The 27,196-nt window shown below is 58.7% G+C and overlaps 2 protein-coding genes across 12 annotated transcripts in view; one reads left to right on the top strand and one right to left on the bottom strand.

Moving 5' to 3' along the window:
• trappc12 (trafficking protein particle complex subunit 12) overlaps positions 1 to 11,878 on the bottom strand; it is a 124,210-nt gene extending 112,332 nt beyond the window's left edge. For 2 of the 11 annotated variants that reach the window (XM_072498686.1, XM_072498690.1), the window contains exon 1: positions 11,801 to 11,873. The gene's annotated coding sequence lies outside the window, so the exon portion shown is untranslated. Of the gene's footprint in view, positions 1 to 11,800 lie in introns of all 11 variants that reach the window. The other 9 variants (XM_072498681.1, XM_072498683.1, XM_072498680.1 and 6 more) reach the window with 8 other exon arrangements.
• Positions 11,879 to 11,883: 5 nt separating this feature from the next.
• eipr1 (EARP complex and GARP complex interacting protein 1) overlaps positions 11,884 to 27,196 on the top strand; it is a 113,664-nt gene continuing 98,351 nt past the window's right edge. Inside the window, exons 1-2 of the mRNA XM_072498691.1 lie at positions 11,884 to 12,062; positions 22,770 to 22,853. Coding sequence (XP_072354792.1) covers positions 12,021 to 12,062; positions 22,770 to 22,853 — 126 coding nt within the window. The 5' untranslated portion in view covers positions 11,884 to 12,020. The remainder of the gene's footprint in view (positions 12,063 to 22,769; positions 22,854 to 27,196) is intronic.

Genomic DNA, 27,196 nt, shown 5'->3' with positions numbered 1-27,196 from the left:
GGGACGGGGGGGGAATGAGGGAGTCGGGACGGGGGGGAACGAGGGAGTCGGGACGGCATGCGACGAGGGAGTCGGGGGTCGGGACTGGGGGGTGTGGGGGGTCAGGACTGGGGGGGGGGGGGGGGGGGGCCAGACAGGGGGGGGGGGGTGAGGGGGCGAGACGGGGGGGGGGGGGGGTCGGGACGGGGGGACGAGGGGGTCGGGACGGGGGGACGAGGGGGTCGGGACGGGGGGACGAGGGGGGTCGGGACGGGGGGACGAGGGGGTCGGGACGTGGGGCGAGGGGGTCGTGACGAGGGGGTCGGGACGGGAGGGACGAGGGGGTTGGGACGGGAGGGACGAGGGGGTAGGGACGGGGGGGACGAGGGGGTCGGGACGGGGAGGACGAGGGGGTCGGGACGGGACGGGGGGGCGAGGGGGTCGGGACGGGGGGGACGAGGGGGTCGGGACGGGGGGGACGAGGGGGGAACGAGGGAGTCGGGACGGGGGGGAACGAGGGAGTCGGGACGGCATGCGACGAGGGAGTCGGGGGTCGGGACTGGGGGGTGTGGGGGGTCAGGACTGGGGGGGGGGGGGGGAAGGGGGGGCCAGACAGGGGGGGGGAGGGGGGGCCAGACAGGGGGGGGGGGTGAGGGGGCGAGACGGGGGGGGGGGGGGGTGGTCGGGCCGGGGGGACAGGACCGGGGGGGACGGGGACGAGGGGGTCAGGACGGGGGCACGACGAATGGGTCAGGACCGGGGGAAGGGGGCGAGGGGGTCAGGACCGGGCGACGGGGGGGACGAAGGGGTCAGGACGGGGGGACTGGGGGGTCGACGAGGGGGTCAGGACGACGACGACGACGAGGGGGTCAGGACAGGGACGACGCGAATGGGTCAGGACCGGGGGACGGGGCGAGGGGGGGGGGGGGGAGAAACGGACGAGGGGGTCGGGACGGGACGGGACGGGGGGGGCGGGGGGACGAGGGGGTCGGGGGGGGGACGAGGGGGTCGGGACGAGGGGGTCGGGACGGGGGGGTCGGGACGGGGGGACGAGGGGGTCGGGACGGGGGAGACGAGGGGGGTCGGGACGGGGAGGACGAGGGGGTCGGGACGGGTGGGGGGGCGAGGGGGTCGGGACGGGTGGGGGACGAGGGGGTCGGGACGAGGGGGTCGGGACGGGGGGGGGGGGGTCGAGGGGGTCGGGACGGGGGGGGGGGGTCGGGGGGGTCAGGGAGAGGTGAGGGGGCCAGATGAGGGGGTCGGGGGGAGGGACAAGGGAGTCGGGACAGGGGACGGACGAGGGGGGAGCGAGGGGGTCGGGACGGGGGGGGGACGAGACGGGGGGGGGACGAGACGGGGGGGGGGACGAGACGGGGGGGGGGGGGACGAGGGGGTCGGGGACAAGGGGGTCGGGACGAGGGGGGGGAATGAGGGGGTCGAGGACGGGACGGGGAATGAGGGGGGTCGGGACGGGGGGGGGGGGGAAACGAGGGGGTCGGGACGGGGGGGGGGGGAGATGAGGGGGGTCGGGGGGGGACGAGGGGGGTCGGGGGGGGCGAGGGGGTCGGGACAGGGGGGGGAGACGAGTGGGTCGGGACGGGGGGGGAGACGAGGGGGTCGGGGACGGGGGGGGAGACGAGGGGGTCGGGACGGGGGGGGAGACGAGGGGGTCAGGACGGGGGGGGGGGACACGAGGGGTCGGGACGGGGGGGACGAGGGGGTCGGGACGGGGGGGGGGGGGGGGAGAGACGAGGGGGTCGGGACGGGGGGGACGAGGGGGTCGGGACGGGGGGGGGGGGAGGGGGGTCCGGACGGGGGGGACGAGGGGGCTGGGACGGGGGGGGACGAGACGGGGGGGGGGGGGAGACGAGGGGGTCGGGACGGGGGGGGACGAGGGGGTCGGACGGGGACGAGGGGTTCGGGTCGGGACGGGCGAGGGGGGTCGGGGCGGGGGGGGGGGGGGTCGGGACGAGGGGGTCGGGACGGGGGACGAGGGGGTCGGGACGGGGGACGAGGGGGTCCGGGACGGGGGACGAGGGGGTCGGGACGGGGGGGGAGACGAGGGGGTCGGGGGGACGAGGGGTCAGATCAGGACGGGGACGAGGGGGTCGGGACGGGCGGGACGCGGGGGTCGGGACGGGCGGACGCGGGGGTCGGGACGGGGGGGGGGGACGAGGGGGTCGGGACGGGGGGGGGGGGGACGGGGGGGACGAGGGGGGTCGGGAACGGGGGGGACGAGGGGGTCGGGACGGGGAGGACGAGGGGGTCGGGACGGGGGGGGCGGGGGGGAGACGAGGGGGTCGGGACGGGGGTGACGAGGGGGTCGGGACGGGGGGGACGGAGGGGGTCCGGGACTGAGGGGGGGGTCGGGACAGGGGGGACGAGGGGGGTCGGGACGGGACGGGGGGGTCGGGACGGGGGGGGACGAGGGGGTCGGGACGGGGGGGGACGAGGGGGTCGGGACGGGGGGGACGAGGGGGTCGGGGCGGGGGGGGTCGGGACGGGGGGGGGACGAGGGGGTCGGGACGGGGGGGGGGGGGGGGGGGACGAGGGGGTCGGGACGGGGGGGGGGGGGACGAGGGGGTCGGGACGGGGGGGGGGGGGGGAGAGACGAGGGGGTCGGGACGGGGGGGGGGGCGAGGGGGTCCGGACGGGGGGGACGAGGGGGGGCTGGGACGGGGGACGACGAGACGGGGGGGGGGGGGGGGGAGAGACGAGGGGGGTCGGGACGGGGGGGGACGAGGGGGTCGGGACGGGGGGGGTCGGGACGGGGACGAGGGGTTCGGGTCGGGACGGGCGAGGGGGTCGGGGCGGGGGGGGGGGGGGTCGGGACGAGGGGTCGGGACGGGGGAGTCGGGGACGGGGGGGGAGACGAGGGGGTCGGGGGGACGAGGGGGTCAGATCAGGACGGGGACGAGGGGGTCGGGACGGGGCGGGACGCGGGGGTCGGGACGGGCGGACGCGGGGGTCGGGACGGGGGGGGGGGACGAGGGGGTCGGGACGGGGGGGGGGACGAGGGGATCGGGACGGGGGGGGACGAGGGGGTCGGGACGGGGGGGACGAGGGGTCGGGACGGGGGGGACGAGGGGGTCGGGACGGGGGAGGACGAGGGGGTCGGGACGGGGGGGCGGGGGGGAGACGAGAGGGGGTCGGGACGGGGGTGACGAGGGGGTCGGGACGGGGGTGACGAGGGGGTCGGGACGGGGGGGACGGAGGGGGTCGGGACTGAGGGGGGGGGTCGGGACGGGGGGGTCGGGACGGGGGGACGAGGGGGTCGGGACGGGACGGGGGGGTTCGGGACGGGGAGACGAGGGGGGTCGGGACGGGGGGGGGACGAGGGGGTCGGGACGGGGGGGACGAGGGGGTCGGGACGGGGGGGGGACGAGGGGGTCGGGACGGGGGGGGACGAGGGGGTCGGGACGGGGGGGACGAGGGGGTCGGGGCGGGGGGGTCGGGACGGGGGTGGGCGAGGGGGTCGGGACGGGGGGGGGGGGGACGAGGGGGTCGGGGACGGGGAGGGGGGGGGGACGAGGGGGGTCGGGACGGGGGGGGGAACGAGGGGGTCGGGACGGGGGCGGGGACGAGGGGGTCGGGACGGGGGGGACGAGGGGGTCGGGACGAGGGGGTCGGGACGGGGGGGGACGAGGGGGTCGGGACGGGGGGGGACGGGACGGGGGGGACGAGGGGGTCGGGACGGGGGGGACGAGGGCGTCTGGACGGGGGGGACGAGGGCGTTGGGACGGGGGGGGTCGGGACGGGGGGGTCGGGACGGGGGGGACGAGGGGGTCGGGACGGGACGGGGGGGTTCGGGACGGGGAGACGAGGGGGTCGGGACGGGGGGACGAGGGGGTCGGGACGAGTTGGTGGGGCGTCGGGGGGGACGAGGGGGTCGGGACGGGGGGGGGGGGGAGGGGGGGGGGCGAGAGTGTCGGGACGGGGGGGGGGGCGAGAGTGTCGGGACGGGGGGGACGAGGTGGTCGGGACGGGGGGGACGAGGGGGTCGGGACGGGGGGGGGGGGGGACGAGGGGGTTGGGACGGGGGGGGGGGGGAGACGAGGGGGTTGGGACGGGGGGGGACGACGAGGGGGTCGGGACGGGGGGGGGGACGGACGAGGGGGTCGGGACGGGGGGGACGACGAGGGGGTCGGGATGGGGGGGGGGACGAGGGGGTCGGGACGGGGGGGGGGACGAGGGGGTCGGGACGGGGGGGGGACGAGGGGATCGGGACGGGGGGGGGGGTGGGACGAGGGGGTCGGGACGGGGGGGGACGAGGGGGTCGGGACGGGGGGGGGGAGACGAGGGGGTCGGGGGGGGGAGACGAGGGGGTCGGGACAGAGGGGGGGGGGTCGGGACGGGGGGACTAGGGGGTCGGGACGGGGGTGTCCGGGACGGGGGGGGGGTCGGGACGGGGGGGGGGGGGGTCGGGACGGGGGTCGGGACAGGGGGGAGACGAGTGGGTCGGGACGGGGGGGAGACGAGGGGGTCAGGACGGGGACGCCGACGAGGGGGTCGGGACGGGGACGCCGACGAGGGGGTCGGGACGGGGACGCCGACGAGGGGGTCGGGACGGGGACGCCGACGAGGGGGTCGGGACGGGGACGCCGACGAGGGGGTCGGGACGGGGACGCCGACGAGGGGGTCGGGACGGGGACGCCGACGAGGGGGTCGGGACGGGGACGCCGACGAGGGGGTCGGGACGGGGACGCCGACGAGGGGGTCGGGACGGGGACGCCGATGAGGGGGTCGGGACGGGGACGCCGAGGAGGGGGTCGGGACGGGGACGCCGACGAGGGGGTCGGGACGGGGGCGCCGACGAGGGGGTCGGGACGGGGGCGCCGACGAGGGGGTCGGGACGGGGACGCCGACGAGGGGGTCGGGACGGGGACGCCGACGAGGGGGTCGGGACGGGGACGCCGACGAGGGGGTCGGGATGGGGGGGAACGAGGGGGTCGGGACGGGGGGGGAATGAGGGAGTCGGGACGGGGGGGGGAATGAGGGAGTCGGGACGGCATGCGACGAGGGAGTCGGGGGTCGGGACTGGGGGGTGTGGGGGGTCAGGACTGGGGGGGGGGGGGGAGGGGGGCCAGACAGGGGGGGGGGGGTGAGGGGGCGAGACGGGGGAGGGGGTGTCGGGCCGGGGGGACAGGACCGGGGGGGACGGGGACGAGGGGGTCAGGACGGGGGCATGACGAATGGGTCAGGACCGGGGGAAGGGGGCGAGGGGGTCAGGACCGGGCGACGGGGGGACGAAGGGGTCAGGACGGGGGGACTGGGGGGACGACGAGGGGGTCAGGACGGGGACGACGACGAGGGGGTCGGGACGGGGACGCCGACGAGGGGGTCGAGACGGGGACGCCGACGAGGGGGTCGGGACGGGGACGCCGACGAGGGGGTCGGGACGGGGACGCCGACGAGGGGGTCGGGACGGGGACGCCGACGAGGGGGTCGGGACGGGGACGCCGACGAGGGGGTCGGGATGGGGGGGAACGAGGGGGTCGGGACGGGGGGGGAATGAGGGAGTCGGGACGGGGGGGAACGAGGGAGTCGGGACGGCATGCGACGAGGGAGTCGGGGGTCGGGACTGGGGGGTGTGGGGGGTCAGGACTGGGGGGGGGGGGGGGGGGGGCCAGACAGGGGGGGGGGGGTGAGGGGGCGAGACGGGGGGGGGGGGGGGGTCGGGACGGGGGGACGAGGGGGTCGGGACGGGGGGACGAGGGGGTCGGGACGGGGGGACGAGGGGGTCGGGACGGGGGGACGAGGGGGTCGGGACGTGGGGCGAGGGGGTCGTGACGAGGGGGTCGGGACGGGAGGGACGAGGGGGTTGGGACGGGAGGGACGAGGGGGTAGGGACGGGGGGGACGAGGGGGTCGGGACGGGGAGGACGAGGGGGTCGGGACGGGACGGGGGGGCGAGGGGGTCGGGACGGGGGGGACGAGGGGGTCGGGACGGGGGGGACGAGGGGGGAACGAGGGAGTCGGGACGGGGGGGAACGAGGGAGTCGGGACGGCATGCGACGAGGGAGTCGGGGGTCGGGACTGGGGGGTGTGGGGGGTCAGGACTGGGGGGGGGGGGGGAAGGGGGGGCCAGACAGGGGGGGGGAGGGGGGGCCAGACAGGGGGGGGGGGGTGAGGGGGCGAGACGGGGGGGGGGGGGGTGGTCGGGCCGGGGGGACAGGACCGGGGGGGACGGGGACGAGGGGGTCAGGACGGGGGCACGACGAATGGGTCAGGACCGGGGGAAGGGGGCGAGGGGGTCAGGACCGGGCGACGGGGGGACGAAGGGGTCAGGACGGGGGGACTGGGGGGTCGACGAGGGGGTCAGGACGACGACGACGACGAGGGGGTCAGGACAGGGACGACGCGAATGGGTCAGGACCGGGGGACGGGGCGAGGGGGGGGGGGGGGAGAAACGGACGAGGGGGTCGGGACGGGACGGGACGGGGGGGGCGGGGGGACGAGGGGGTCGGGGGGGGGACGAGGGGGTCGGGACGAGGGGGTCGGGACGGGGGGGTCGGGACGGGGGGACGAGGGGGTCGGGACGGGGAGACGAGGGGGTCGGGACGGGGAGGACGAGGGGGTCGGGACGGGTGGGGGGGGCGAGGGGGTCGGGACGGGTGGGGGACGAGGGGGTCGGGACGAGGGGGTCGGGACGGGGGGGGGGGGTCGAGGGGGTCGGGACGGGGGGGGGGGTCGGGGGGGTCAGGGAGAGGTGAGGGGGCCAGATGAGGGGGTCGGGGGGAGGGACAAGGGAGTCGGGACAGGGGACGGACGAGGGGGAGCGAGGGGGTCGGGACGGGGGGGGGACGAGACGGGGGGGGGACGAGACGGGGGGGGGACGAGACGGGGGGGGGGGGACGAGGGGGTCGGGACAAGGGGGTCGGGACGAGGGGGGGGAATGAGGGGGTCGGGACGGGACGGGGAATGAGGGGGTCGGGACGGGGGGGGGGGGGAAACGAGGGGGTCGGGACGGGGGGGGGGGGAGATGAGGGGGTCGGGGGGGGACGAGGGGGTCGGGGGGGGCGAGGGGGTCGGGACAGGGGGGAGACGAGTGGGTCGGGACGGGGGGGAGACGAGGGGGTCGGGACGGGGGGGGAGACGAGGGGGTCGGGACGGGGGGGGAGACGAGGGGGTCAGGACGGGGGGGGGGACACGAGGGGGTCGGGACGGGGGGACGAGGGGGTCGGGACGGGGGGGGGGGGGGGAGAGACGAGGGGGTCGGGACGGGGGGGACGAGGGGGTCGGGACGGGGGGGGGGGGGGAGGGGGTCCGGACGGGGGGGACGAGGGGGCTGGGACGGGGGGGGACGAGACGGGGGGGGGGGGGAGACGAGGGGGTCGGGACGGGGGGGGACGAGGGGGTCGGGACGGGGACGAGGGGTTCGGGTCGGGACGGGCGAGGGGGTCGGGGCGGGGGGGGGGGGGTCGGGACGAGGGGGTCGGGACGGGGGACGAGGGGGTCGGGACGGGGGACGAGGGGGTCGGGACGGGGGACGAGGGGGTCGGGACGGGGGGGGAGACGAGGGGGTCGGGGGGACGAGGGGGTCAGATCAGGACGGGGACGAGGGGGTCGGGACGGGCGGGACGCGGGGGTCGGGACGGGCGGACGCGGGGGTCGGGACGGGGGGGGGGACGAGGGGGTCGGGACGGGGGGGGGGGGACGGGGGGGACGAGGGGGTCGGGACGGGGGGGACGAGGGGGTCGGGACGGGGGAGGACGAGGGGGTCGGGACGGGGGGGCGGGGGGGAGACGAGGGGGTCGGGACGGGGGTGACGAGGGGGTCGGGACGGGGGGGACGGAGGGGGTCGGGACTGAGGGGGGGGTCGGGACAGGGGGGACGAGGGGGTCGGGACGGGACGGGGGGTCGGGACGGGGGGGGACGAGGGGGTCGGGACGGGGGGGGACGAGGGGGTCGGGACGGGGGGGACGAGGGGGTCGGGGCGGGGGGGGTCGGGACGGGGGGGGACGAGGGGGTCGGGACGGGGGGGGGGGGGGGGGGACGAGGGGGTCGGGACGGGGGGGGGGGGACGAGGGGGTCGGGACGGGGGGGGGGGGGAGAGACGAGGGGGTCGGGACGGGGGGGGGGGCGAGGGGGTCCGGACGGGGGGGACGAGGGGGCTGGGACGGGGGACGACGAGACGGGGGGGGGGGGGGGGGGGAGAGACGAGGGGGTCGGGACGGGGGGGGACGAGGGGGTCGGGACGGGGGGGTCGGGACGGGGACGAGGGGTTCGGGTCGGGACGGGCGAGGGGGTCGGGGCGGGGGGGGGGGGGGGTCGGGACGAGGGGGTCGGGACGGGGGAGTCGGGACGGGGGGGGAGACGAGGGGGTCGGGGGGACGAGGGGGTCAGATCAGGACGGGGACGAGGGGGTCGGGACGGGCGGGACGCGGGGGTCGGGACGGGCGGACGCGGGGGTCGGGACGGGGGGGGGGGACGAGGGGGTCGGGACGGGGGGGGGGACGAGGGGATCGGGACGGGGGGGACGAGGGGGTCGGGACGGGGGGGACGAGGGGGTCGGGACGGGGGGGACGAGGGGGTCGGGACGGGGGAGGACGAGGGGGTCGGGACGGGGGGGCGGGGGGGAGACGAGGGGGTCGGGACGGGGGTGACGAGGGGGTCGGGACGGGGGTGACGAGGGGGTCGGGACGGGGGGGACGGAGGGGGTCGGGACTGAGGGGGGGGTCGGGACGGGGGGGTCGGGACGGGGGGGACGAGGGGGTCGGGACGGGACGGGGGGGTTCGGGACGGGGAGACGAGGGGGTCGGGACGGGGGGGGGACGAGGGGGTCGGGACGGGGGGGGACGAGGGGGTCGGGACGGGGGGGGACGAGGGGGTCGGGACGGGGGGGGACGAGGGGGTCGGGACGGGGGGGACGAGGGGGTCGGGGCGGGGGGGTCGGGACGGGGGTGGGCGAGGGGGTCGGGACGGGGGGGGGGGGGACGAGGGGGTCGGGACGGGAGGGGGGGGGACGAGGGGGTCGGGACGGGGGGGGGAACGAGGGGGTCGGGACGGGGCGGGGACGAGGGGGTCGGGACGGGGGGGACGAGGGGGTCGGGACGAGGGGGTCGGGACGGGGGGGACGAGGGGGTCGGGACGGGGGGGACGGGACGGGGGGGACGAGGGGGTCGGGACGGGGGGGACGAGGGCGTCTGGACGGGGGGGACGAGGGCGTTGGGACGGGGGGGGTCGGGACGGGGGGGTCGGGACGGGGGGGACGAGGGGGTCGGGACGGGACGGGGGGGTTCGGGACGGGGAGACGAGGGGGTCGGGACGGGGGGACGAGGGGGTCGGGACGAGTTGGTGGGGCGTCGGGGGGGACGAGGGGGTCGGGACGGGGGGGGGGGGGGAGGGGGGGGGCGAGAGTGTCGGGACGGGGGGGGGGGCGAGAGTGTCGGGACGGGGGGGACGAGGTGGTCGGGACGGGGGGGACGAGGGGGTCGGGACGGGGGGGGGGGGGGACGAGGGGGTTGGGACGGGGGGGGGGGGGAGACGAGGGGGTTGGGACGGGGGGGGACGACGAGGGGGTCGGGACGGGGGGGGGACGGACGAGGGGGTCGGGACGGGGGGGACGACGAGGGGGTCGGGATGGGGGGGGGGACGAGGGGGTCGGGACGGGGGGGGGGACGAGGGGGTCGGGACGGGGGGGGGACGAGGGGATCGGGACGGGGGGGGGGGTGGGACGAGGGGGTCGGGACGGGGGGGGGACGAGGGGGTCGGGACGGGGGGGGGGAGACGAGGGGGTCGGGGGGGGGAGACGAGGGGGTCGGGACAGAGGGGGGGGGGTCGGGACGGGGGGACTAGGGGGTCGGGACGGGGGTGTCCGGGACGGGGGGGGGGTCGGGACGGGGGGGGGGGGGGTCGGGACGGGGGTCGGGACAGGGGGGAGACGAGTGGGTCGGGACGGGGGGGAGACGAGGGGGTCAGGACGGGGGGGAGACGAGGGGGTCAGGACGGGAGGGGGACACGAGGGGGTCGGGACGGGACGGGGGACACGGGGGGGTCGGGACGGGGGGACGAGGGGGTCGGGACAGGGGGGGGGGGGGGAGAGACGAGGAGGTCGGGACGGGGGGGACGAGGGGGTCGGGACGGGGACGGGGGGGACGAGGGGGTCGGGACGGGGGGGGGGGGGGGCGAGGGGGTCCGGACGGGGGGGACGAGGGGGCCGGGACGGGGGGGGGACGAGACGGGGGGGGGGGGGGAGACGAGGGGGTCGGGACGGGGGGGACGAGGGGGTCGGGACGGGGGGGGGGGGGGCGAGGGGGTCCGGACGGGGGGGACGAGGGGGCCGGGACGGGGGGGGGACGAGACGGGGGGGGGGGAGATGAGGGGGTCGGGACGGGGGGGACACGAGGGGGTCGGGACGGGGACGAGGGGTTCGGGTCGGGACGGGCGAGGGGGTCGGGGCGGGGGGGGGGGGGGGGTCGGGACGAGGGGGTCGGGACGGGGGGACGACGAGGGGGTCGGGACAGGGGGGGGACGGGGGACGAGGGGGTCGGGACGGGGGGGGAGACGAGGGGGTCGGGGGGACGAGGGGGTCAGATCAGGACGGGGACGAGGGGGTCAGGACGGGGACGAGGGGGTCGGGACGGGGGGGGGGGGGGGACGAGGGGGTCGGGACGGGGGACGGGGGGGGACGAGGGGATCGGGACGGGGGGGGGAGACGAGGGGGTCGGGACGGGGGGGGGGGGAACGAGGGGGTCGGGACGGGGCGGGGACGAGGGGGTCGGGACGGGGGGGGACGGGACGGGGGGGACGAGGGGGTCGGGACGGGGGGGACGGGACGGGGGGGACGAGGGGGTCGGGACGGGGGGGACGAGGGCGTCTGGACGGGGGGGACGAGGGCGTTGGGACGGGGGGGACGAGGGGGTCGGGACGGGACGGGGGGGTTCGGGACGGGGAGACGAGGGGGTCGGGGCGGGGGGACGAGGGGGTCGGGACGAGTTGGTGGGGCGTCGGGGGGGACGAGGGGGTCGGGACGGGGGGGGGGGGGAGGGTCGGGACGAGAGTGTCGGGACGGGGGGGGGCGAGAGTGTCGGGACGGGGGGGACGAGGGGGTCGGGACGGGGGGGACGAGGGGGTCGGGACGGGGGGGACGAGGGGGTCGGGACGGGGGGGGGGGACGAGGGGGTTGGGACGGGGGGGGGGGACGGACGAGGGGGTTGGGACGGGGGGGGGACGAGGGGGTCGGGACGAGGGGGTCGGGACGGGGGGGGGCGGACGAGGGGGTCGGGACGGGGGGGGGGACGAGGGGGTCGGGATGGGGGGGGGGACGAGGGGGTCGGGATGGGGGGGGGGGACGAGGGGGTCGGGACGGGGGGGGACGAGGGGGTCGGGACGGGGGGGGGGACGAGGGGGTCGGGACGGGGGGGGGGGGGAACGAGGGGGTCGGGACGGGGGGGGAGACGAGGGGGTCGGGACGGGGGGGGGGGGGGGGAGACGAGGGGGTCGGGGGGGGAGACGAGGGGGTCGGGACGGGGGGGGGGGGGGGGAGACGAGGGGGTCGGGGGGGGAGACGAGGGGGTCGGGACGGGGACGAGGGGGTCGGGACAGAGGGGGGGGGTCGGGACGGGGGGGACTAGGGGGTCGGGACGGGGGTGTCGGGACGGGACGGGGGGGGGTCGGGACGAGGGGGTCGGGACGGGGGGGACGGGACGGGGGGGACGAGGGGGTCGGGACGGGGGTGTCGGGACGGGACGGGGGGGGGTCGGGACGAGGGGGTCGGGACGGGCGGGACGGGGGGGACGGGACGGGGGGGTCGGGACGAGTGGGTGGGGGAAGGGGGGGGAAGGGGGGGAAGGGGGGATTAACATTGCGACTTAACCTACCCGGACTCGCGCTCCTCACCTGACGTCGCCGCGATTGTTCCGTCGCTGCCCAGTTCCGCGCCTGCTCTGTTCAAACCGGAAGTGCACGGACGGGAAGCCGCGCGGACCTGTTCCGCGAGAGTCGAAATTGTTCACCCGGGAGGGGCGGCCCGTTTGTTGTTGTCGTCGATTCATTTGGTTTTGAAACCCACCCGCCGTTTGTTTTGAAAAAGAAAAAGAGATGGAAGACGACGCCCCCGTTATTTATGGGCTTGAGTTTCAGGTAGTTTTTTTTGTCGGGAGAAGTGTCGGGCCGAGGACAGGTGTTGAAGGGACAGCTTGCAGCTTTTGACATCCAGAGCGTCCCCAGGCAGGGCCAGTGGTTCAGGAGGAGCTGAATGTGCCCATTGGCAGCAATCAGCTTCAGCAACTGCTGACTCGGGCCTGCCCATCAACAGGTGCACAATACTTCAAGAATGATCAGGTTAAAACATAAAAACCCACACCAACCGAAAAAGGAAACAAGGAGATAAGAGAACCGCTAAGATTTTCCTTTGACTCAAATCTTCACCAATAGCTCTTTCACTCCGAAAACGCGTTGAATTGTCCATCTGTACACAGAAGGACCCGGGTTTGATTCCCGGCTTGGGTCACTGTGTGGCGTCTGCAGGTTCTCCCCATATCTGCGTGGGATTCCTTGGGACGCTCCGCTTTATCCCACATGTCCCGAAAGACATGCTGTTAGGTGGTTTGGACATTCTGAATTCTCCCTCTGTGCACCTGAACAGGCGCCGTTGTGTGGCGACTAGGGGCTTGTCACAGTAACTTTGTTGCAGTGTTAATGTAAGCCTACTTGTGACACTAATGAAGATTATTATTATTCAAACTCTGCATTGAAATGTTGCTACTGCAAGAGTTCCCGCCTGGTGGTAAATTGCACGATCGCCTCTTGGGTCATATCTTAGAATTTAGCATCAGAATTTTGCAGGCAGACGAGATGCAAGACAGCAGGCAATGGGTAACTTTTCCATTAGTCAGACTCATTCTGTAACCATTCTCTGCTATAGCAATGTCAATTTTTGTTGTAAACCATGGCTCACTAGGTAGCACTGTCACTTCTGCATCCCACTGTCAGACCTGAACACAAAATGAAGGTAATACTCCAGTGTTGTACTGAGGATGTACTGTATAGTCAGAGATACGATCTTTTGGATGCGATTGGTGTGGCACAGTGATTAACACTGCTGCCTCACAACGCCAGAGACCCGGGTTTCAATTCCGGCTCTGGTGTGACTGTGTATATTCTCACCATGTTTGTGTGGGTTTCCTCCAGGTGCTCCGGTTTCTCCCACAGTTCAACGATGTTAGGTTAAGGGGATATTGGGATAGGACGGTGTGTGCTTTTTTGGAGGATCGATACAGACTCGATGAGCCGAATGTCCTCCTTCTGCACTGCCGGGCTTCATTGATACATACATATGTACATACAAACCTACTAATTAGGAGCAGGAGCAGCCTCTCAAGCCTGCTCCATTTGAGAAGATGAAATCTGTGGCACTATGGGACTGTGGCACTATTTTGAAAGTGAGCAGGGGAGCTATCTACACTGTCCTGGTCAATATTTCTCCCAAAACCAACATCGCAAAAAAATACTTCAATTCTTTGCAAGATCTTGCTGTGTGTAAATTGGCTGCTGCATTTCCTACACTATAGCAGTGACTATACTTCAAAAGTATTTAATTGGCTGTAGAGGACTCGCACTTTCAGTGGGTGTGAAAAATGCTATACAAATGCAAGTCTTTTTTTCTGTTAATGCATTGAAATATTAATTAAAAGATATTAAAACAAATAAATGTTTAACACAGCAACTTTAATCAGGTGTGTTAATAAATCGAAACATTGAAAATATTACGCACTATCACTGTTAAAGAATCAACAGACAGCACTCCAAACTCGGTGCATGAACAGAAAACAAGACTTGCATTTGTATAGCATTTTTCACAACCACTGAAAGTGTGAGCCCTTTACAGCCAATGAAATACCTTTGCTGCACTCCACCGTGTCTATTATGAAGCTGATTCCCCTGCCAAGGTACTGAGAAACCGGTCAGTATGTTTAAGCCTTCTTTCCAGCCTTGGAATCTTTTGCATATTTTGGTCTTAAATCCACTTCACAAACTGATCCTGCGTCTTGCATATAGGCCACAGTAAATCTGTCTTGCCAGCTTAGAAGTTCTGAGGCATGCAGGAGAAATGTTTATATGTGTGGCACCAACAACCTGCAGACTACTAACACATTTAATAAAAGTGTCCCAAGATGCTTCTCAAGAGCTTTAGATCACTCTAAATCTCATGCACCACTCGCTCACCTATGCTGGGACAGAAATACTCTTTATTCCTTCTCAATGAGGGTCGGCTAAATTTATCATTCATCAGGCCCCTCAGTCACCGATATGAATCAATAAATGCCTATTGTATCTCCCAATCAATGTCAAATTGGAATCTCTCTTGAACTGTGCAAAATCCAAGTATCCATTTGAGAGCCTCCAGCATATATGAGTAGTTAGCCATTGTTTAAGATGGTGAGTAGAGAGCATTATGCCTCCAGTTTGATAGCAATATCGATCAAACATATTCCATTGGCTTACTTTAGTCTCAATGAACCTAAAATTTTCCAGAAAGTCTAATATACTGAAAATTAGAATGTGCTGCAAAACATTTGGAACCTGCATTGGAAAAAAAATTGTCTTGTGATGAATTTAATTCATTCGTATAACAGAGTGGTGCCGCCACTTGTGCCAGCCGCAGTTACTCGAGAATTGTGAACTAAATGTGATAACCTTTATTTGTATATTATACATTTTACTGAAGTGCATCATGATTCAGAATGCATTGTTTTGGTGTATTCCGCTGCTGGTTATCCTTCTGATGTGGCACATTTGTGATAAATCTCAAAGTGTACTTCTGAAGCAAGTACATTAAATGTTAATGTAACATTTGGTCCTGTTACATTTTGATACTTTTTCTACGCAGCAAATATTTTAGGATAATTAGTTGAAACCTGAAGAAGATCTCACCATTAGAGCAAGGTTCTAAACAAAGGAGCTTTCTGTGTAACTAAAGGACTGCGCATAGGGAATATATTTGTCTACCATGTTCCTGCTTTTCCAGAGAATCATACTGCACAGAAGGCAGCCATTCTGCCTATCATGCCAGTTCCATCACTTTGCAAGAACTGTCCAATTAATTCCACTCCCCTGCTCTGCAGTCCTGCAAAATTTTCTTTTTCACGTGTATACCCAGTTATTTTTTGAAAGTTATTCAGTTTTGCAAGCTGTCACTTTTTTGATATTCTTGTAGCAATTGCCATTTTTATGGGAGAAAACGATAAACATATCAGAAATATTATCGATGTTTTTTTGAAAAAAGCATCAGTTCAGTTGGCAGCATGGAGGCCTTCAACCCGCTTCCAGTAATTACAATGGATTATTTTACTAAGCAATCAAAAATATTTCTGGTACCTAAATAAAAAGTGTTCTGTTTCGCAAATTTCTGGGAAGTGTAGAAAAGTGCCATTCAAAGTACTCCACAAGCAAGATATCTAATCACAAGCTCTCAATTGGCTCAAATATTATCCATCCATCCATCCATGGGTGACACGGTAGCACAGTGGTTAGCACTGTTGCTTCACAGGGTCCCAGCTACGATTCCTGGCTTGGGTCACTGTCTGAGTAGAGTCCACACGTTCTTCCCGTGTCTGCGTGGGTTTCCTCCGGGTGCTCCGGTTTCCTCCCACAAGTCCTGAAAGACGCGCTGTTAGGTGAATTGGACATTCTGAAATCTCCCTCTGCGTACCCGAACAAGCGCCGGAGTGTGGCGACTTGGGGCTTTTCGCAGTAACTTCATTGCACTGTTAATGTAAGCCTACTTGTGGCAATAATAAAGATTATTATTGATTATTATTATCTCGCTATATTATAAAAATAGTAATCTGTCCCAATTTCCTGCCTGTCACACTTCGCGAAATAAGTATAAGAAGCAAAGACTTTGTCTTTGTAATCTTCCTGCCACTTTCCAATTACATTTAGCCTTTCAAATGGGCAGCATGGTAGCACATTGCGTAGTACTGTTGCTTCACAGCGCCAGGGTCCCAGGTTCGATTCCCGGCTTGGGTCACTGTCTGTGTGGAGTCTGCACGTTCTCCTTGTGTCTGCGTGGGGGTTTCCTCCCACAAGTCCCGAAAGATGTGCTGTTAGGTGAATTGGACTTTCTGAATTCTCCCTCCGGGTACCTGAACAGGCGCCAGAATGTGGCGACTAGGGGATTTTCACAGTAACTTTATTGCAGTGTTAATGTAATCCTACTTGTGACAATAAAGATTATTTAAAAAATAAATTATGATTGTGACCTCCAATTCAACAATTATATAGCACCTTGAAGCAACTTGAGTCACTTCACAGGAGCATCATTAAACAATATGTGACACTGATTCACATAAGTAAATACAAGGTAGGTGACCAAAGGCTGAGCCAAAGAGATAGGTTTAAGGAATCTCTTAAAGGAGAGAGAGGCAGAATGGTTTCTGCTTGGGGCCTAGAGTTGAAGGCTGCTGAAGAGGTTTTAATCAGGGATGTGCCTGACCAGATTTGGACGAGCACAGAGATCGGGTGGTGGGGGATGGAGTTTGTAAGGATGGAGGAAATTATGGAGATAGGGAATGGCAAGGCTGAGGAGGTTTTGAAACAGTGATGATTATTTCAATATTGAAATGTAGCTGTACTGGAAGCCAATGTAGGTCAGTGAGCATTGAGGTGATGGGCGAATGGACTTGGCATATGTTAGTACACAGGCAACAGGTTTTGGGTGAGCTCTTGTTTATGAAAGGTGGAAGATGGAAGGCCAGCCAAGAGATTATTGGAATTGAGAAGTAAAGAAATAACAAATGCAGCAATGAGGGTTTCAACAACAGATAAAATGAGGCAAGGGGTGGAGATGGATGATGTTATGGAGGTAGAAATGAGGGATCTTGATGATAGAACAGCTATGTGGTTGGATGCGAATGTCAGGATCAAAAAAGGTCTCAAAGTTGTGAATGGTCAGATTCAACTTCATCGTGGCCAGGGATGCGAATTAAGTTGATCGCTCGGAGACAGAGAGGTAGTGATGTTGACCTAGCTGTTGTCCATGCACATGTAGAGACTGACGTGCTTTCGGACGATGTTGCTGAGGGGCAGTATGTACGTGAGAAATAGGATGCCAAGGATACATTGTTGGTGGACTTAAAGGTGATGGTGAGGAAGCCATTGCATGTGATTCTATGGCTACAACTAGTTAGTTAAGAATGGAATCAGGCGAGGGCAGTCTCACCCATCTGGATGATGTAGGAGAGGTGTTGGATGCGAATGTATGGTCAACTGCAGACAGGTTGTGAATGGTGGCATAATACAACCTATAACATAATGTGGGGACTGTTGCCTTCATAGATATGTTAATGGACTAATAATCCAAAGATTCAAAATGTACCAAGGCAGCTAGGGAATTCAGATTTAATTAAATAAATCTGAAATGAAGTATCAGTAATGGTGACTATGAAACTGCAGATTTGTCATTAAAACCTATCTGGCCCACCATTATCCTTTGGTGAAGGAAGTCTGCTGCCCTTATCCAGTCTGACCTACATGTCACTCCGGACCAACAAAATCTGGTGGATTTCGAACCAGCCTCTGAAATGGAAACCATTTAATTGTTTCAAAGAAAACTGACAATGCCTAATGAAAATCCTAAAAGCACTGTGAGTGTACCACTGCTGTTGGACTGTTACAATTCAAGAAGGAAGATTGTCACCACCTACTCGAGGGCAGTTAGGAATGGGCAGTAAATGTTGGCCTTGCCAGCGACGTTCCGATCCAATGAAGACTTTAAAAAAAAAAGATAATGTGGGATAGTTCACGTCATGTCACAAAAGGTATAATTTGTGACTTTGATGGGAGTCCTTTTAGAATGTGGCAGGGATAATTGGAGGAATTCAAACATGGAGTTGCGGGAAAATGGGCAACAAGTTAAAGTACTTTGGAGAGTAAAGACGGGTTGGAGATGGGGCAATAGTTTTCAAGGGCATTGGTTTGTTCAGGGAGAGGTGATGACTGCAGATTTAAAGAGGAGGGAGATAGTACCTGTGGGGAGTATACATGTAACAATATCAGCTAATGTGAAGAACAGGAAAGCAACATTCTCCCTACTTTTTTTGTGGGGAACTTGGGTGATTTTCTTTCAGTGCATGTCTCCCCTGAATTATTTTGCACAGCTGCACAGGTTCAGAAATGCAGAGGCATTAACTTGCAGAAGGCCTGCATGTTTGTTTTTGGCATGCTGCATGCAAGGCTCAGTCGGAATGTTGCTTGGATGGTCAGCAGTTTGGCAGAAATAAAGTCAAGGGAGCAGAAGGTGAATCTCATAGACATGCGGAATTAATAAAGGGCTTGAGGGAAGATAGGGCAGAAACTGAGGAAAGGTGTGGGCTAGGGTACAGGAACCTGTGAGGAAGGTGGCAGGAGAGAAGAGCCCATAGGAGTTAGAGAAAAAAAGGGAAAAGAGAGAAAAAAGTAATGGGCTCAGGCTCCAAGTAAGATCTTGAGGAAGAAAAGCTAAATAGGCCATGCGGCTCATCAATCTTGTTCTGCCATTTGATAAAATCGAGGCTGATCTGATTGTGGCCTTAATTTCACTTTCCTCCTTTTCCCCTTAATGCTTCTGTTGACTAAAAATCAGCCAAATTCAACCTTGAATATATTCAATGACTGCCTCCACTGCTCTCTTTGGAAGAGAATTCCAAAGGCTTTCGAACCTCTGAGAGAAGAAATTCTTCCTCATCTCTGAGTTAAATGGAGGACACCTTATTTTTAAACTGCCCCCTAGTCTAGATTATCCTGCAAGAGGAAACTTCCTCCCAGCATTTGCCTTGTCAAGCCTGCTCAGAATTTTATGTTTCAATAAGATCACTTCTCATTCTTCTAAACTCCATTGCGTATAGGCCTAATCTGTTGATTGAGTAGAGGACCAATCTGCGGAAACTTTACTCATAAGGGATCTCATTCATTTCTGGAATCAAATTGGAGAACTTTCTCTGAACAGTTTCCACTGCAGATATATCCCTCCTTAAGAAAAAAATATACCCAGTGCTCCAGGTGCGATTTCACCAATGCTCTACAGCTGTAGCAAAACTTCCTTAATTCATTCCACTTGGAATAATGGTCAACATTTTGTTTGTCTTCCTAATTACTTGCACTCACTGTGTGCTAACCTTTTTGTGATTCCTCTCTACTGCAAAATTCTGCAGCCTCTTTCCATTTAAGTCATGTTCTGCTTTTTATTTCTTCCTACCAAAATGGGTAACCTCACATTTTCCCACATTATACTCCACCTGACAAATATTTGCCCAATCACTTGATCTAATAATATCCTTTTGCAGACTCTTTATATCTCCCTCACAACTTGCTTTCCTAACTAAGTTTTTATCATCAGCAAATTTGACTACAGTAGTCTGTCATTAATCTAAGTCATTAATGTAGATCGTTGAGACCCCAGCACTGATTCCTGTGGTAGTGCACAAGTTATGGGTTGCCAATCTGACAATTACCCGATCCGACTCTCTGTTCCCTGTTAGCCAGTCCCCTATCTATGCTACTACATCACCCCAACACCATGAACTCTTATCTTGTGGGGTAACATTTTATGTTCCTGCCAACATCCTGGGGGTTACCACTGACCAGAAACTAAATTGGACTTGCCATATAAATACTGTGACTACAAGAGCAGGTCAGAGGCTAGGAAGCCTGATGCAAGTAACTCACTTCCTGACTCCCCAAAGCCTATTCATCTACAAGGCACAAGTCAGGAATGTGATGGAACATTCCAGGACAAAGCAGTGCTCCTTGATTGGCACTCTTTCCAAAAACTTTCAGTCCCTCCACCATCATGAACGAGCAGTGGCAGCCATATGTACCATCTACAAGATACACTGCAGAAACCCATCAAGACTCCTTGGGTAACACCTTCTAAACCCACAATTGCTACATTTATGAAGAACTGCTCTACAGCAGGTATATGGGAATGCTACCAACTGGAGGTTTCCTCCCAAGTTACTCACCATCCTGACTTGAAACAATGTCACTCTTCTTTCACTGTCACTGGGTCAAAATCCTGGAACTCCCTCCCTAACAACACTGTGGGTGTACCTATGCCACAAATACTGCAGCGGTTGAAGAAGACAGCTCTCAACCTACTTTGCAAGGACAATAAGGGATGGGCAATAAATGCTGGCCTAGCCAGTGACAACCGTAAGTGATTTTAAAATATTTTATCTGATATATTATTGAATGTCTTTTGGAAATCCAAATACACTACTGGTTCCTCTTTTTCCACCCTTCTTGTTACTCCCTCAAAGAACTCTCAGAACCTCATCAAACACTATTTCCCTTCTACAAAATCTGCCTGAATGTAGTATTCTACATTTTTCCAATGATTGATGTTAGACTAACTGGCCTGTAGTTTACTGCTCTCTGACTCCCTCTTTTGAATATTGCTGGTACATTTGCAGTTTTCAAATCTGCCAGGTCCAAGCCAGAGAACTTTGGAAGGTCACAACCAGTGCATCCATGATCTCTGTAGCTACTTGTTTTAAAACGCCAGGATGCAGCCAATCATGTTCAGGAAACTTGTCGCTCTTTAGTCAGTTTGTGATTGTTTTAAGTTCCTCTCTTTTGATTTCCTACTATTTTTGGGATACTCTCTGTGTCCTCTATTGTGAAAACAAAATACTTGTTCAAAGTGCCATTTCCTTGTTTCCCAATAATACTTCTCCAGTTTCACCCACTGAGTGACCAATGCTTACTTTAGCTACTCTCTTCCTTTTTATATATTTGTGGAATCTTTTATTGTCTGTTTTCATATTTCTTGCTTGGTTTCACTCATACTCCAATTTTCCCCGCTTTTTCTTAGTCATCCTTTGCCGATTTCTAAAATATTCTCAATCTTCTGGGGTAAGAAACCTTTGCAGCATTGTTTGCTTTCAATTTTATGCCATCCTTAACTTCCTTGATTAGCCACAGATAACACATCTTCTTGAAGTGCCTTTCTTTCTCATTTGAATATATCTTTGGTGAGAGATATGAAATAGCTCCTTAAATATCTGCTGCTGTTTCTCTACCATCAGACCCAATTTTCACACCCTCCAACTGAACGTGAAATTCAATCACTCTTACTGAAGTTATCCTTTACTATGAGGTCATTAATTAATCCTGTTTCATTAGATTACCAGGTCTAAAATAGCCTTAAACAAAAACATAAAATATTGGACAATCTCAGCAGGTTTGACAGCATCTGTGGAGAGAGAGGGTGCTAACATTTCGTGTCGGGCCCAGAATCGCCCCAGTACGGATTGTAAACTGCCGCCCACGTTTTGACTCAGCACCCACTTCCCCCACCACCACCCTCCTGGAGTCCCCGACCACTTCTCTCAAACTCCTGACTATTCCCTCCCGCCCCCCCCAACCACCATCCCTCACACCCTCTTTCCCTCCCCACTGCCGACTACAGCGATACTTTCACCCAACAGCCACCATACCCACTTACCTTATATACTTCTCTCAAAGTGGCCTTGGGACTTTTAAACGTTTTACTTACTGGGATACGGCAGCTAGTGCCATAAAAACAGGCCATGGTTTCCACGCAGATATTCTCTGTTCCTTCCTGTGAGGATTGATGCGCTACCTGAGTTTCGAAGGATCCTCCATTGGAAGACAGGCCTGCAAAATCTTAAGAAAGTAAGGAACTGATTATTGTTTGATCTGGGTCGGAAATAGGGATTTTGACCAAGATGTAATGTTCTGAGCCAAATTATCTAGTCATTCTTCTCATTGCACAATGTGAGATCTTGCAACACAAATTATCTGCTGTGTTTGCTTAAATGCAGGGAATGCTTCAAAAGTGATTGAAAAACATATGAAGTTCTCTGGGATTTCCAAAAAACATGAAAGACAGTACATAAATTCAAATCTTTTCTTTTTCGATGGGTCCATATTCAAATAAATAAAACTCTGATACATCTTTTGCAGTTGCTGTTCCATTCTCCATCGCTCTCAGCAAGTATTGCTTCTGCTGGTATCCATCTGTGCATGCACAGTTCTGTCTACATTAGGTCTTTCTCTTGTCTTCAAGGCCTGCAGAACTAAAGTCAGACTGATCAATCTTGCTGCTTTTGTGAGTTTCTCCTCGATGTAATTACACGATACTTGAAGGAGAATCCCACATGTTGACATTCTTTAATTGTACATCCATTTTATGCTCTCTGTCTCTCTCTGAGGCAGGGTGCCGCATATATAGGAAACATGTCTTTATTTCATTTAATTTAATTTCTCCAACACTGGGTTTTATCAACTTTGGACAGTTGCTTTTCTTATTTTTAAAAATGTGTTCATGGGCTCTGGGCGTTGCTGGCTGGGTCAGCATTTATTGATCATTCCTGAGGATATTTAAGAGTCAACCACGTTGCTGTGGGTCTGGAGTCACATGTAGGCCAGACCCAGTAAGGACAACAGATTTCCTTCCCTAAAGGGCATTAGTGAACCAGATGGGTTTTTAACAATAATCAACAATGGTTTCATAGTCACCTTTTAGATTTTTAATTCCAGATTTATTTTTATTGTATTCAGATTTCACCATCTGTCATGGTGGGATTCAAACCCGAGTTCCCAGAACATGACTTTCTGGATCACGAGTCAAGCGACAATACCACTACACCACTGCCTCCCCATAATGGTTATATGTTACATATGGTTACATGTTACGTATGGTTATATGTGCTCTACAGAGTTGAATAAAGTTTCTATTGGAAGGTGTGATGACTAAATTTATAGTTGACAGGGAGCAAACCATGAAATTATGCAACGATAAGACTACAGTAAGATCACAGATTTGTACTTTTTATTTTGCAGGCACGAGCTTTAGCACCACAGACTGCTGAAACTGATGCAATCAGGTTCCTCGTTGGCACTCAATCTTTGAAGTATGATAATCAGGTAAATACCATTGACACATTATGCAATGTAGTATGTGTTTTATGAAAAACGCTGAAATAATTTAGATTTTTTGATTTAATGACTGGGTGAATTTCCAGTGACTTGGGAAATCTGACAACTCCCCTGACCCCGCTCCCCCACCCGTGCCCTTACTGATGGCCAGGAAACCGAGAAAACAAATTTGTTAGGACTTCTGCGTTATTTGCAGGAGTCCCGGTTGCTCCAGCTCTCAAACCCACTCCTCTCACTTTCTGCTCATTGTCTGCCCACCCCCTCTTCCCTGACACTCCTTACTTCTCCCCGCCCCCCAATCCTCCTTTCAGCCAAGAAATCAGAACCCCAAGAAAATAATCATTATATTTGAAATTATGGTCTTGACTGTTCAGTGACTGATCCTAGGATACAGTGCAGTGGCAATATGAGGAGGCCAGATACTCTTGGTAGCCTTTACACGATTTTAGTCAATAAAGAGGTAGACTATGTTCTGAATTTTAAATCAAGTGAACTGACATAAGTTGTCAAGTGATTTCTTTTACCTTTTTCAGTGTGTTAATTTGAAGTTGGTATGAATGTTTTTCATTTTTTTAATTAATCTTTAGATTTAGAGTACCCAATCCTTTTTTTCCCAATTACTTGTGATTTAATGTGGTCAGTTCATCTACCCTGCACATCTTTTTGGGTTGTGGGGTTGAGACCCACACAGACATGGGAAGAATGTGCAAACTCCACATGGACAGTGACCCAGGGCCGGGATCGAACCCGGGTCCTCAGCACGCTGAAGCAGCAGTGCTAACCACTGGGCCGCCGTCCGGCCCACAATTGTTTTTAATTTGAAGACTTGCCAATTTTTATGTCCTTAGGCATGAAATCCCATGCTTGCCTGTACTTTATCAAGAAGTGAAAGGTGGTCTGTCCATTAACTGGCCCGAGCACTATAGTTTAAAATAACAACTGAAGCGAACTGACAAAGAATCAAAAATATTATTGAGATTCATCTGTGCTGGATGTTGTGCATTGAATGGATGTGGAATTGTGTCTGTCTTTCTCTCGCTGTCTGTCACCCATGACACACTAGCAACAGACTGGGACTTCCATGTGCATCCGAAGCCTTCCAAATGATAGGTCTGTGGGTACCTGAATCTACAAACAGATTTAATTCAATTCAGAGGTCAATGCTTCCTGCCTTCACTTACTCATACCCATGTATGCTATTTTCCAGTGCTGCGAGGTACATAAATAAAAGACGACAGTGTAACATCGGCAATAAGTGGCAGGTTTTTTTTTTGTCCCCTCAACAACCATATGTTTTATTTTTAATTACCATGAGGCTTTCTTTGAACAAGGTAGAAGGAAACAGAAGCCATGTCATGGCTGTGTTTGGTGAGACAGATTGACGAGGAAAGGCTTTATTTTGGAAATAACCCAATTTCATACTCTTCTGCAAGTTACGTGCCGAATAGAGCAGTTAATTGTGAACACAAAATTATTCATAACTTATTAATGTGATTATCTGATATGCAAAATGTATCTCGGATTCCTATTAACTGAAAATAGTTGGCATTCATAATTTACAAGTTTATGCTAAGCTTCAAAAGAAAGCTTTGTTTTGAAATTGTAAATTCTTAATTTGAATGCAGGAATAAAAAGATGAATGAAGTAGGGAAGTCTGGTGAAAACTGTTAAATATGCTTGAATCATGTCACTTCTGCTGCTTATTAACATACTGCCAATTCTAGACTTTGTTTGGGATAACATGCTTTAATTAGCTACATATTTAGCAATGTAGCTTTTTATAGGATAGTTGATAAAGAATTTCACTAATTTTCTGATTTTTTTATTAATCAGGGAAAAATCTTTATTCTTTAACATGTTCTAATGCACTCACTTAGACTCCGAGAATGTCATAACACAGAAACAGGTCATTCAGATCGTCAAGTCTCCACTGATTTAATTTACTTTACATAAACATTTACTCTAATCCCACTGTTCTACTTATGCCCCACAACATTTAATTTTCCTGTTTTTTAAGGAATTTATACCGAATTAGAGAAAACTCAGAAAATCTATGGGGCAGCACAGTGGCATAGTGGTTAGCACTGTTGCCTCAAAGAGCCGTGGACCTCTGTTTAATTATGGCCTTGGGTGACTGTGTGGGGTTTGCGCTTTTTCCCCTTTTCTGCGTGGGTTTCCTCTAGGTGCTTCGGTTTTTCCCCCCACACTCCAAAGATGTGCAGGTTAGCTGGACTGACCATGATAAAATTGTCTCTTAGTGCCCAGGGATGTATGTACATTAGATGGGGTTTCGGGGATCGAGCGGAAAAGTGGGCCTCTTTCTTTCAGAGGTTCAGTGCAGACGCGATGGGCCAAATATGATTCTACTTAATGCGTGCATTTCTTTCTTCTCAGTTCTTTGTCAAACACTAAAATAGTTAAAGTATTTTCATTTGCTTCACTTCCACCACAAAGTCTCTGTTTAAAAAAGTCTCTGTTTAAAAATATGTGTATTCCTTCCCATTCATCAGAAAAGCCAGACATCTCAACCAGAAATCGGCCAATTCAGATCTCCTTTTCCAGATGCTCATCGGAACAGGAAAACGCAGTTTAGCCCATAGACCTTGACCGCCAATCATTCACATTATGACTGATCAGTACTTCAATTCTATTTACTCTCCATTGATCGAAATGACTTGGATACCCTTACCCATCTGGGTCACTAATGCCCTTTGCCATCCTTAACTGGTCTGGCCGGCTTGTGACTCTAGACCCACAGCGGTTGGCTCTTAACTGCCCTCTGAAATGCAAGCCACTCAGTCCAAGGGCAGTTAGAGATGGGCAGTTAGAGATGAGCAATAAATGCTAGCCCAGCTAGTGTTGCCCACATCCCAGGAATTAATTTTTTAACAGTATCCTCAATGGGCTGACTTCAGGAGCCATATTTTTGAAATAGAGATGAAAAAATTAACCTTCTAACAATCTAATAGCAATTTCATTCAACACATTTGAGACTGAAAAAAGGGTTAATTTATAAAAGCCATTCAAATTAATTAAATCCCCTCAAGTTGTTAATCTGTTGGAAAAACATTTATTTCACTAACCACAACAAAGACAGATAATCCTTTAGTAACCTCTTAAAAGGTCAATGACCTCAGTTATCAAACAAATCATTGCAGTTCACAGACAGTGAAGCTTATTGAAATTGCAGAAACAGATGACATGTTCTTTTTCTAAACTGCATCAGGTGGCCTATCAATCAGTGCCTTTAAAATAACCTGTTTCTTTTCCTATGTTTATTTAAAATGAAGGCCATTTGAATGGGGGTCAGTTTAGATTTGTACTACACCCCACCCAGTATATTTGTTGTGTAGAAGTGGTCTAGTGCGCCTGGGTGTCCTGGCCTTCAACTCACTACGAGTGGCACGGTAGCACAGTGAGCAGCAGTGTTGCTTCACAGCGCCAGCGACCTGGGTTCGATTCCCAGCTTGGGTCACTGTTTGTGCAGAATCTGCAAGTACTCCCCGTGTCTGTGTGGGTTTCCTCCCACAAGTCCCAAAAGACGTGCTTATTAGGTGAATTGGACATTCGGAATTCTCCCTCCTTGTACCCGAACAGGCGCTGGAGTGTGGGCTTTTCACAGTAACTTCATTGTAGTGTTAATGTAAGCCTACTTGCGACACTAATAAAGATTATTATTATTAATTACCTGGATGTGAGTGCTGGTAGGGTGGAAGTCTGCTTCTCCACTTAGTGCCTCAGTGTGGCTGGGAGATCTGATGCCGTTTCTATGCACCAGAAAGTGAAGTACACCGTGAGGGGAGCAATTGAACGGTTTTACCGAAGGTGGCAGCCGTTTATTGTGAATTTCAAAGAGCTGGTCACCGTTAGTTGCTAAAGGAGCAAGTGAAGGGTTAGGTGTTTCTTTTTGGAGGGGTGGGGCTTGGGGAGGTGGTAGTGGGATTGGAGAGGAGTGTATGTTGATGGGTTGTGTTTTATGTATAAAATGAAAAAGTTGAATACAAATATATATTTTTTAAGTTTGAAAATGTATTGAGGTTCTTAATAAATTGTACCAAAATAGAGTTGGGCAGCATAATAGAAATTGTGGAGTTTTGCAAGCAATGGAATGGAAATCAGATATGATCCAAAATAAGCAAGTGATCTGCATTGCCAGATTAGTGCCTAAGTAGAAATGATGATAAAAAAAATTGTCCCATTGTCTCCAACCCATTCAGAGTCAGGCAAGCACCAGTTTCGATCTCCATTTAGTACTCGGTTACCTGACTTCATCTGGAGCAGGTGTTGGACCACAAATAATCGTGGTACCAAAGGACTGGTGAATAGCAAAC

This window comes from Scyliorhinus torazame, chromosome 4 (genome assembly GCF_047496885.1).
Source record: "Scyliorhinus torazame isolate Kashiwa2021f chromosome 4, sScyTor2.1, whole genome shotgun sequence".
Lineage (NCBI taxonomy): Eukaryota > Metazoa > Chordata > Chondrichthyes > Carcharhiniformes > Scyliorhinidae > Scyliorhinus > Scyliorhinus torazame.
This window is presented reverse-complemented; position numbering and strand designations above follow the sequence as displayed.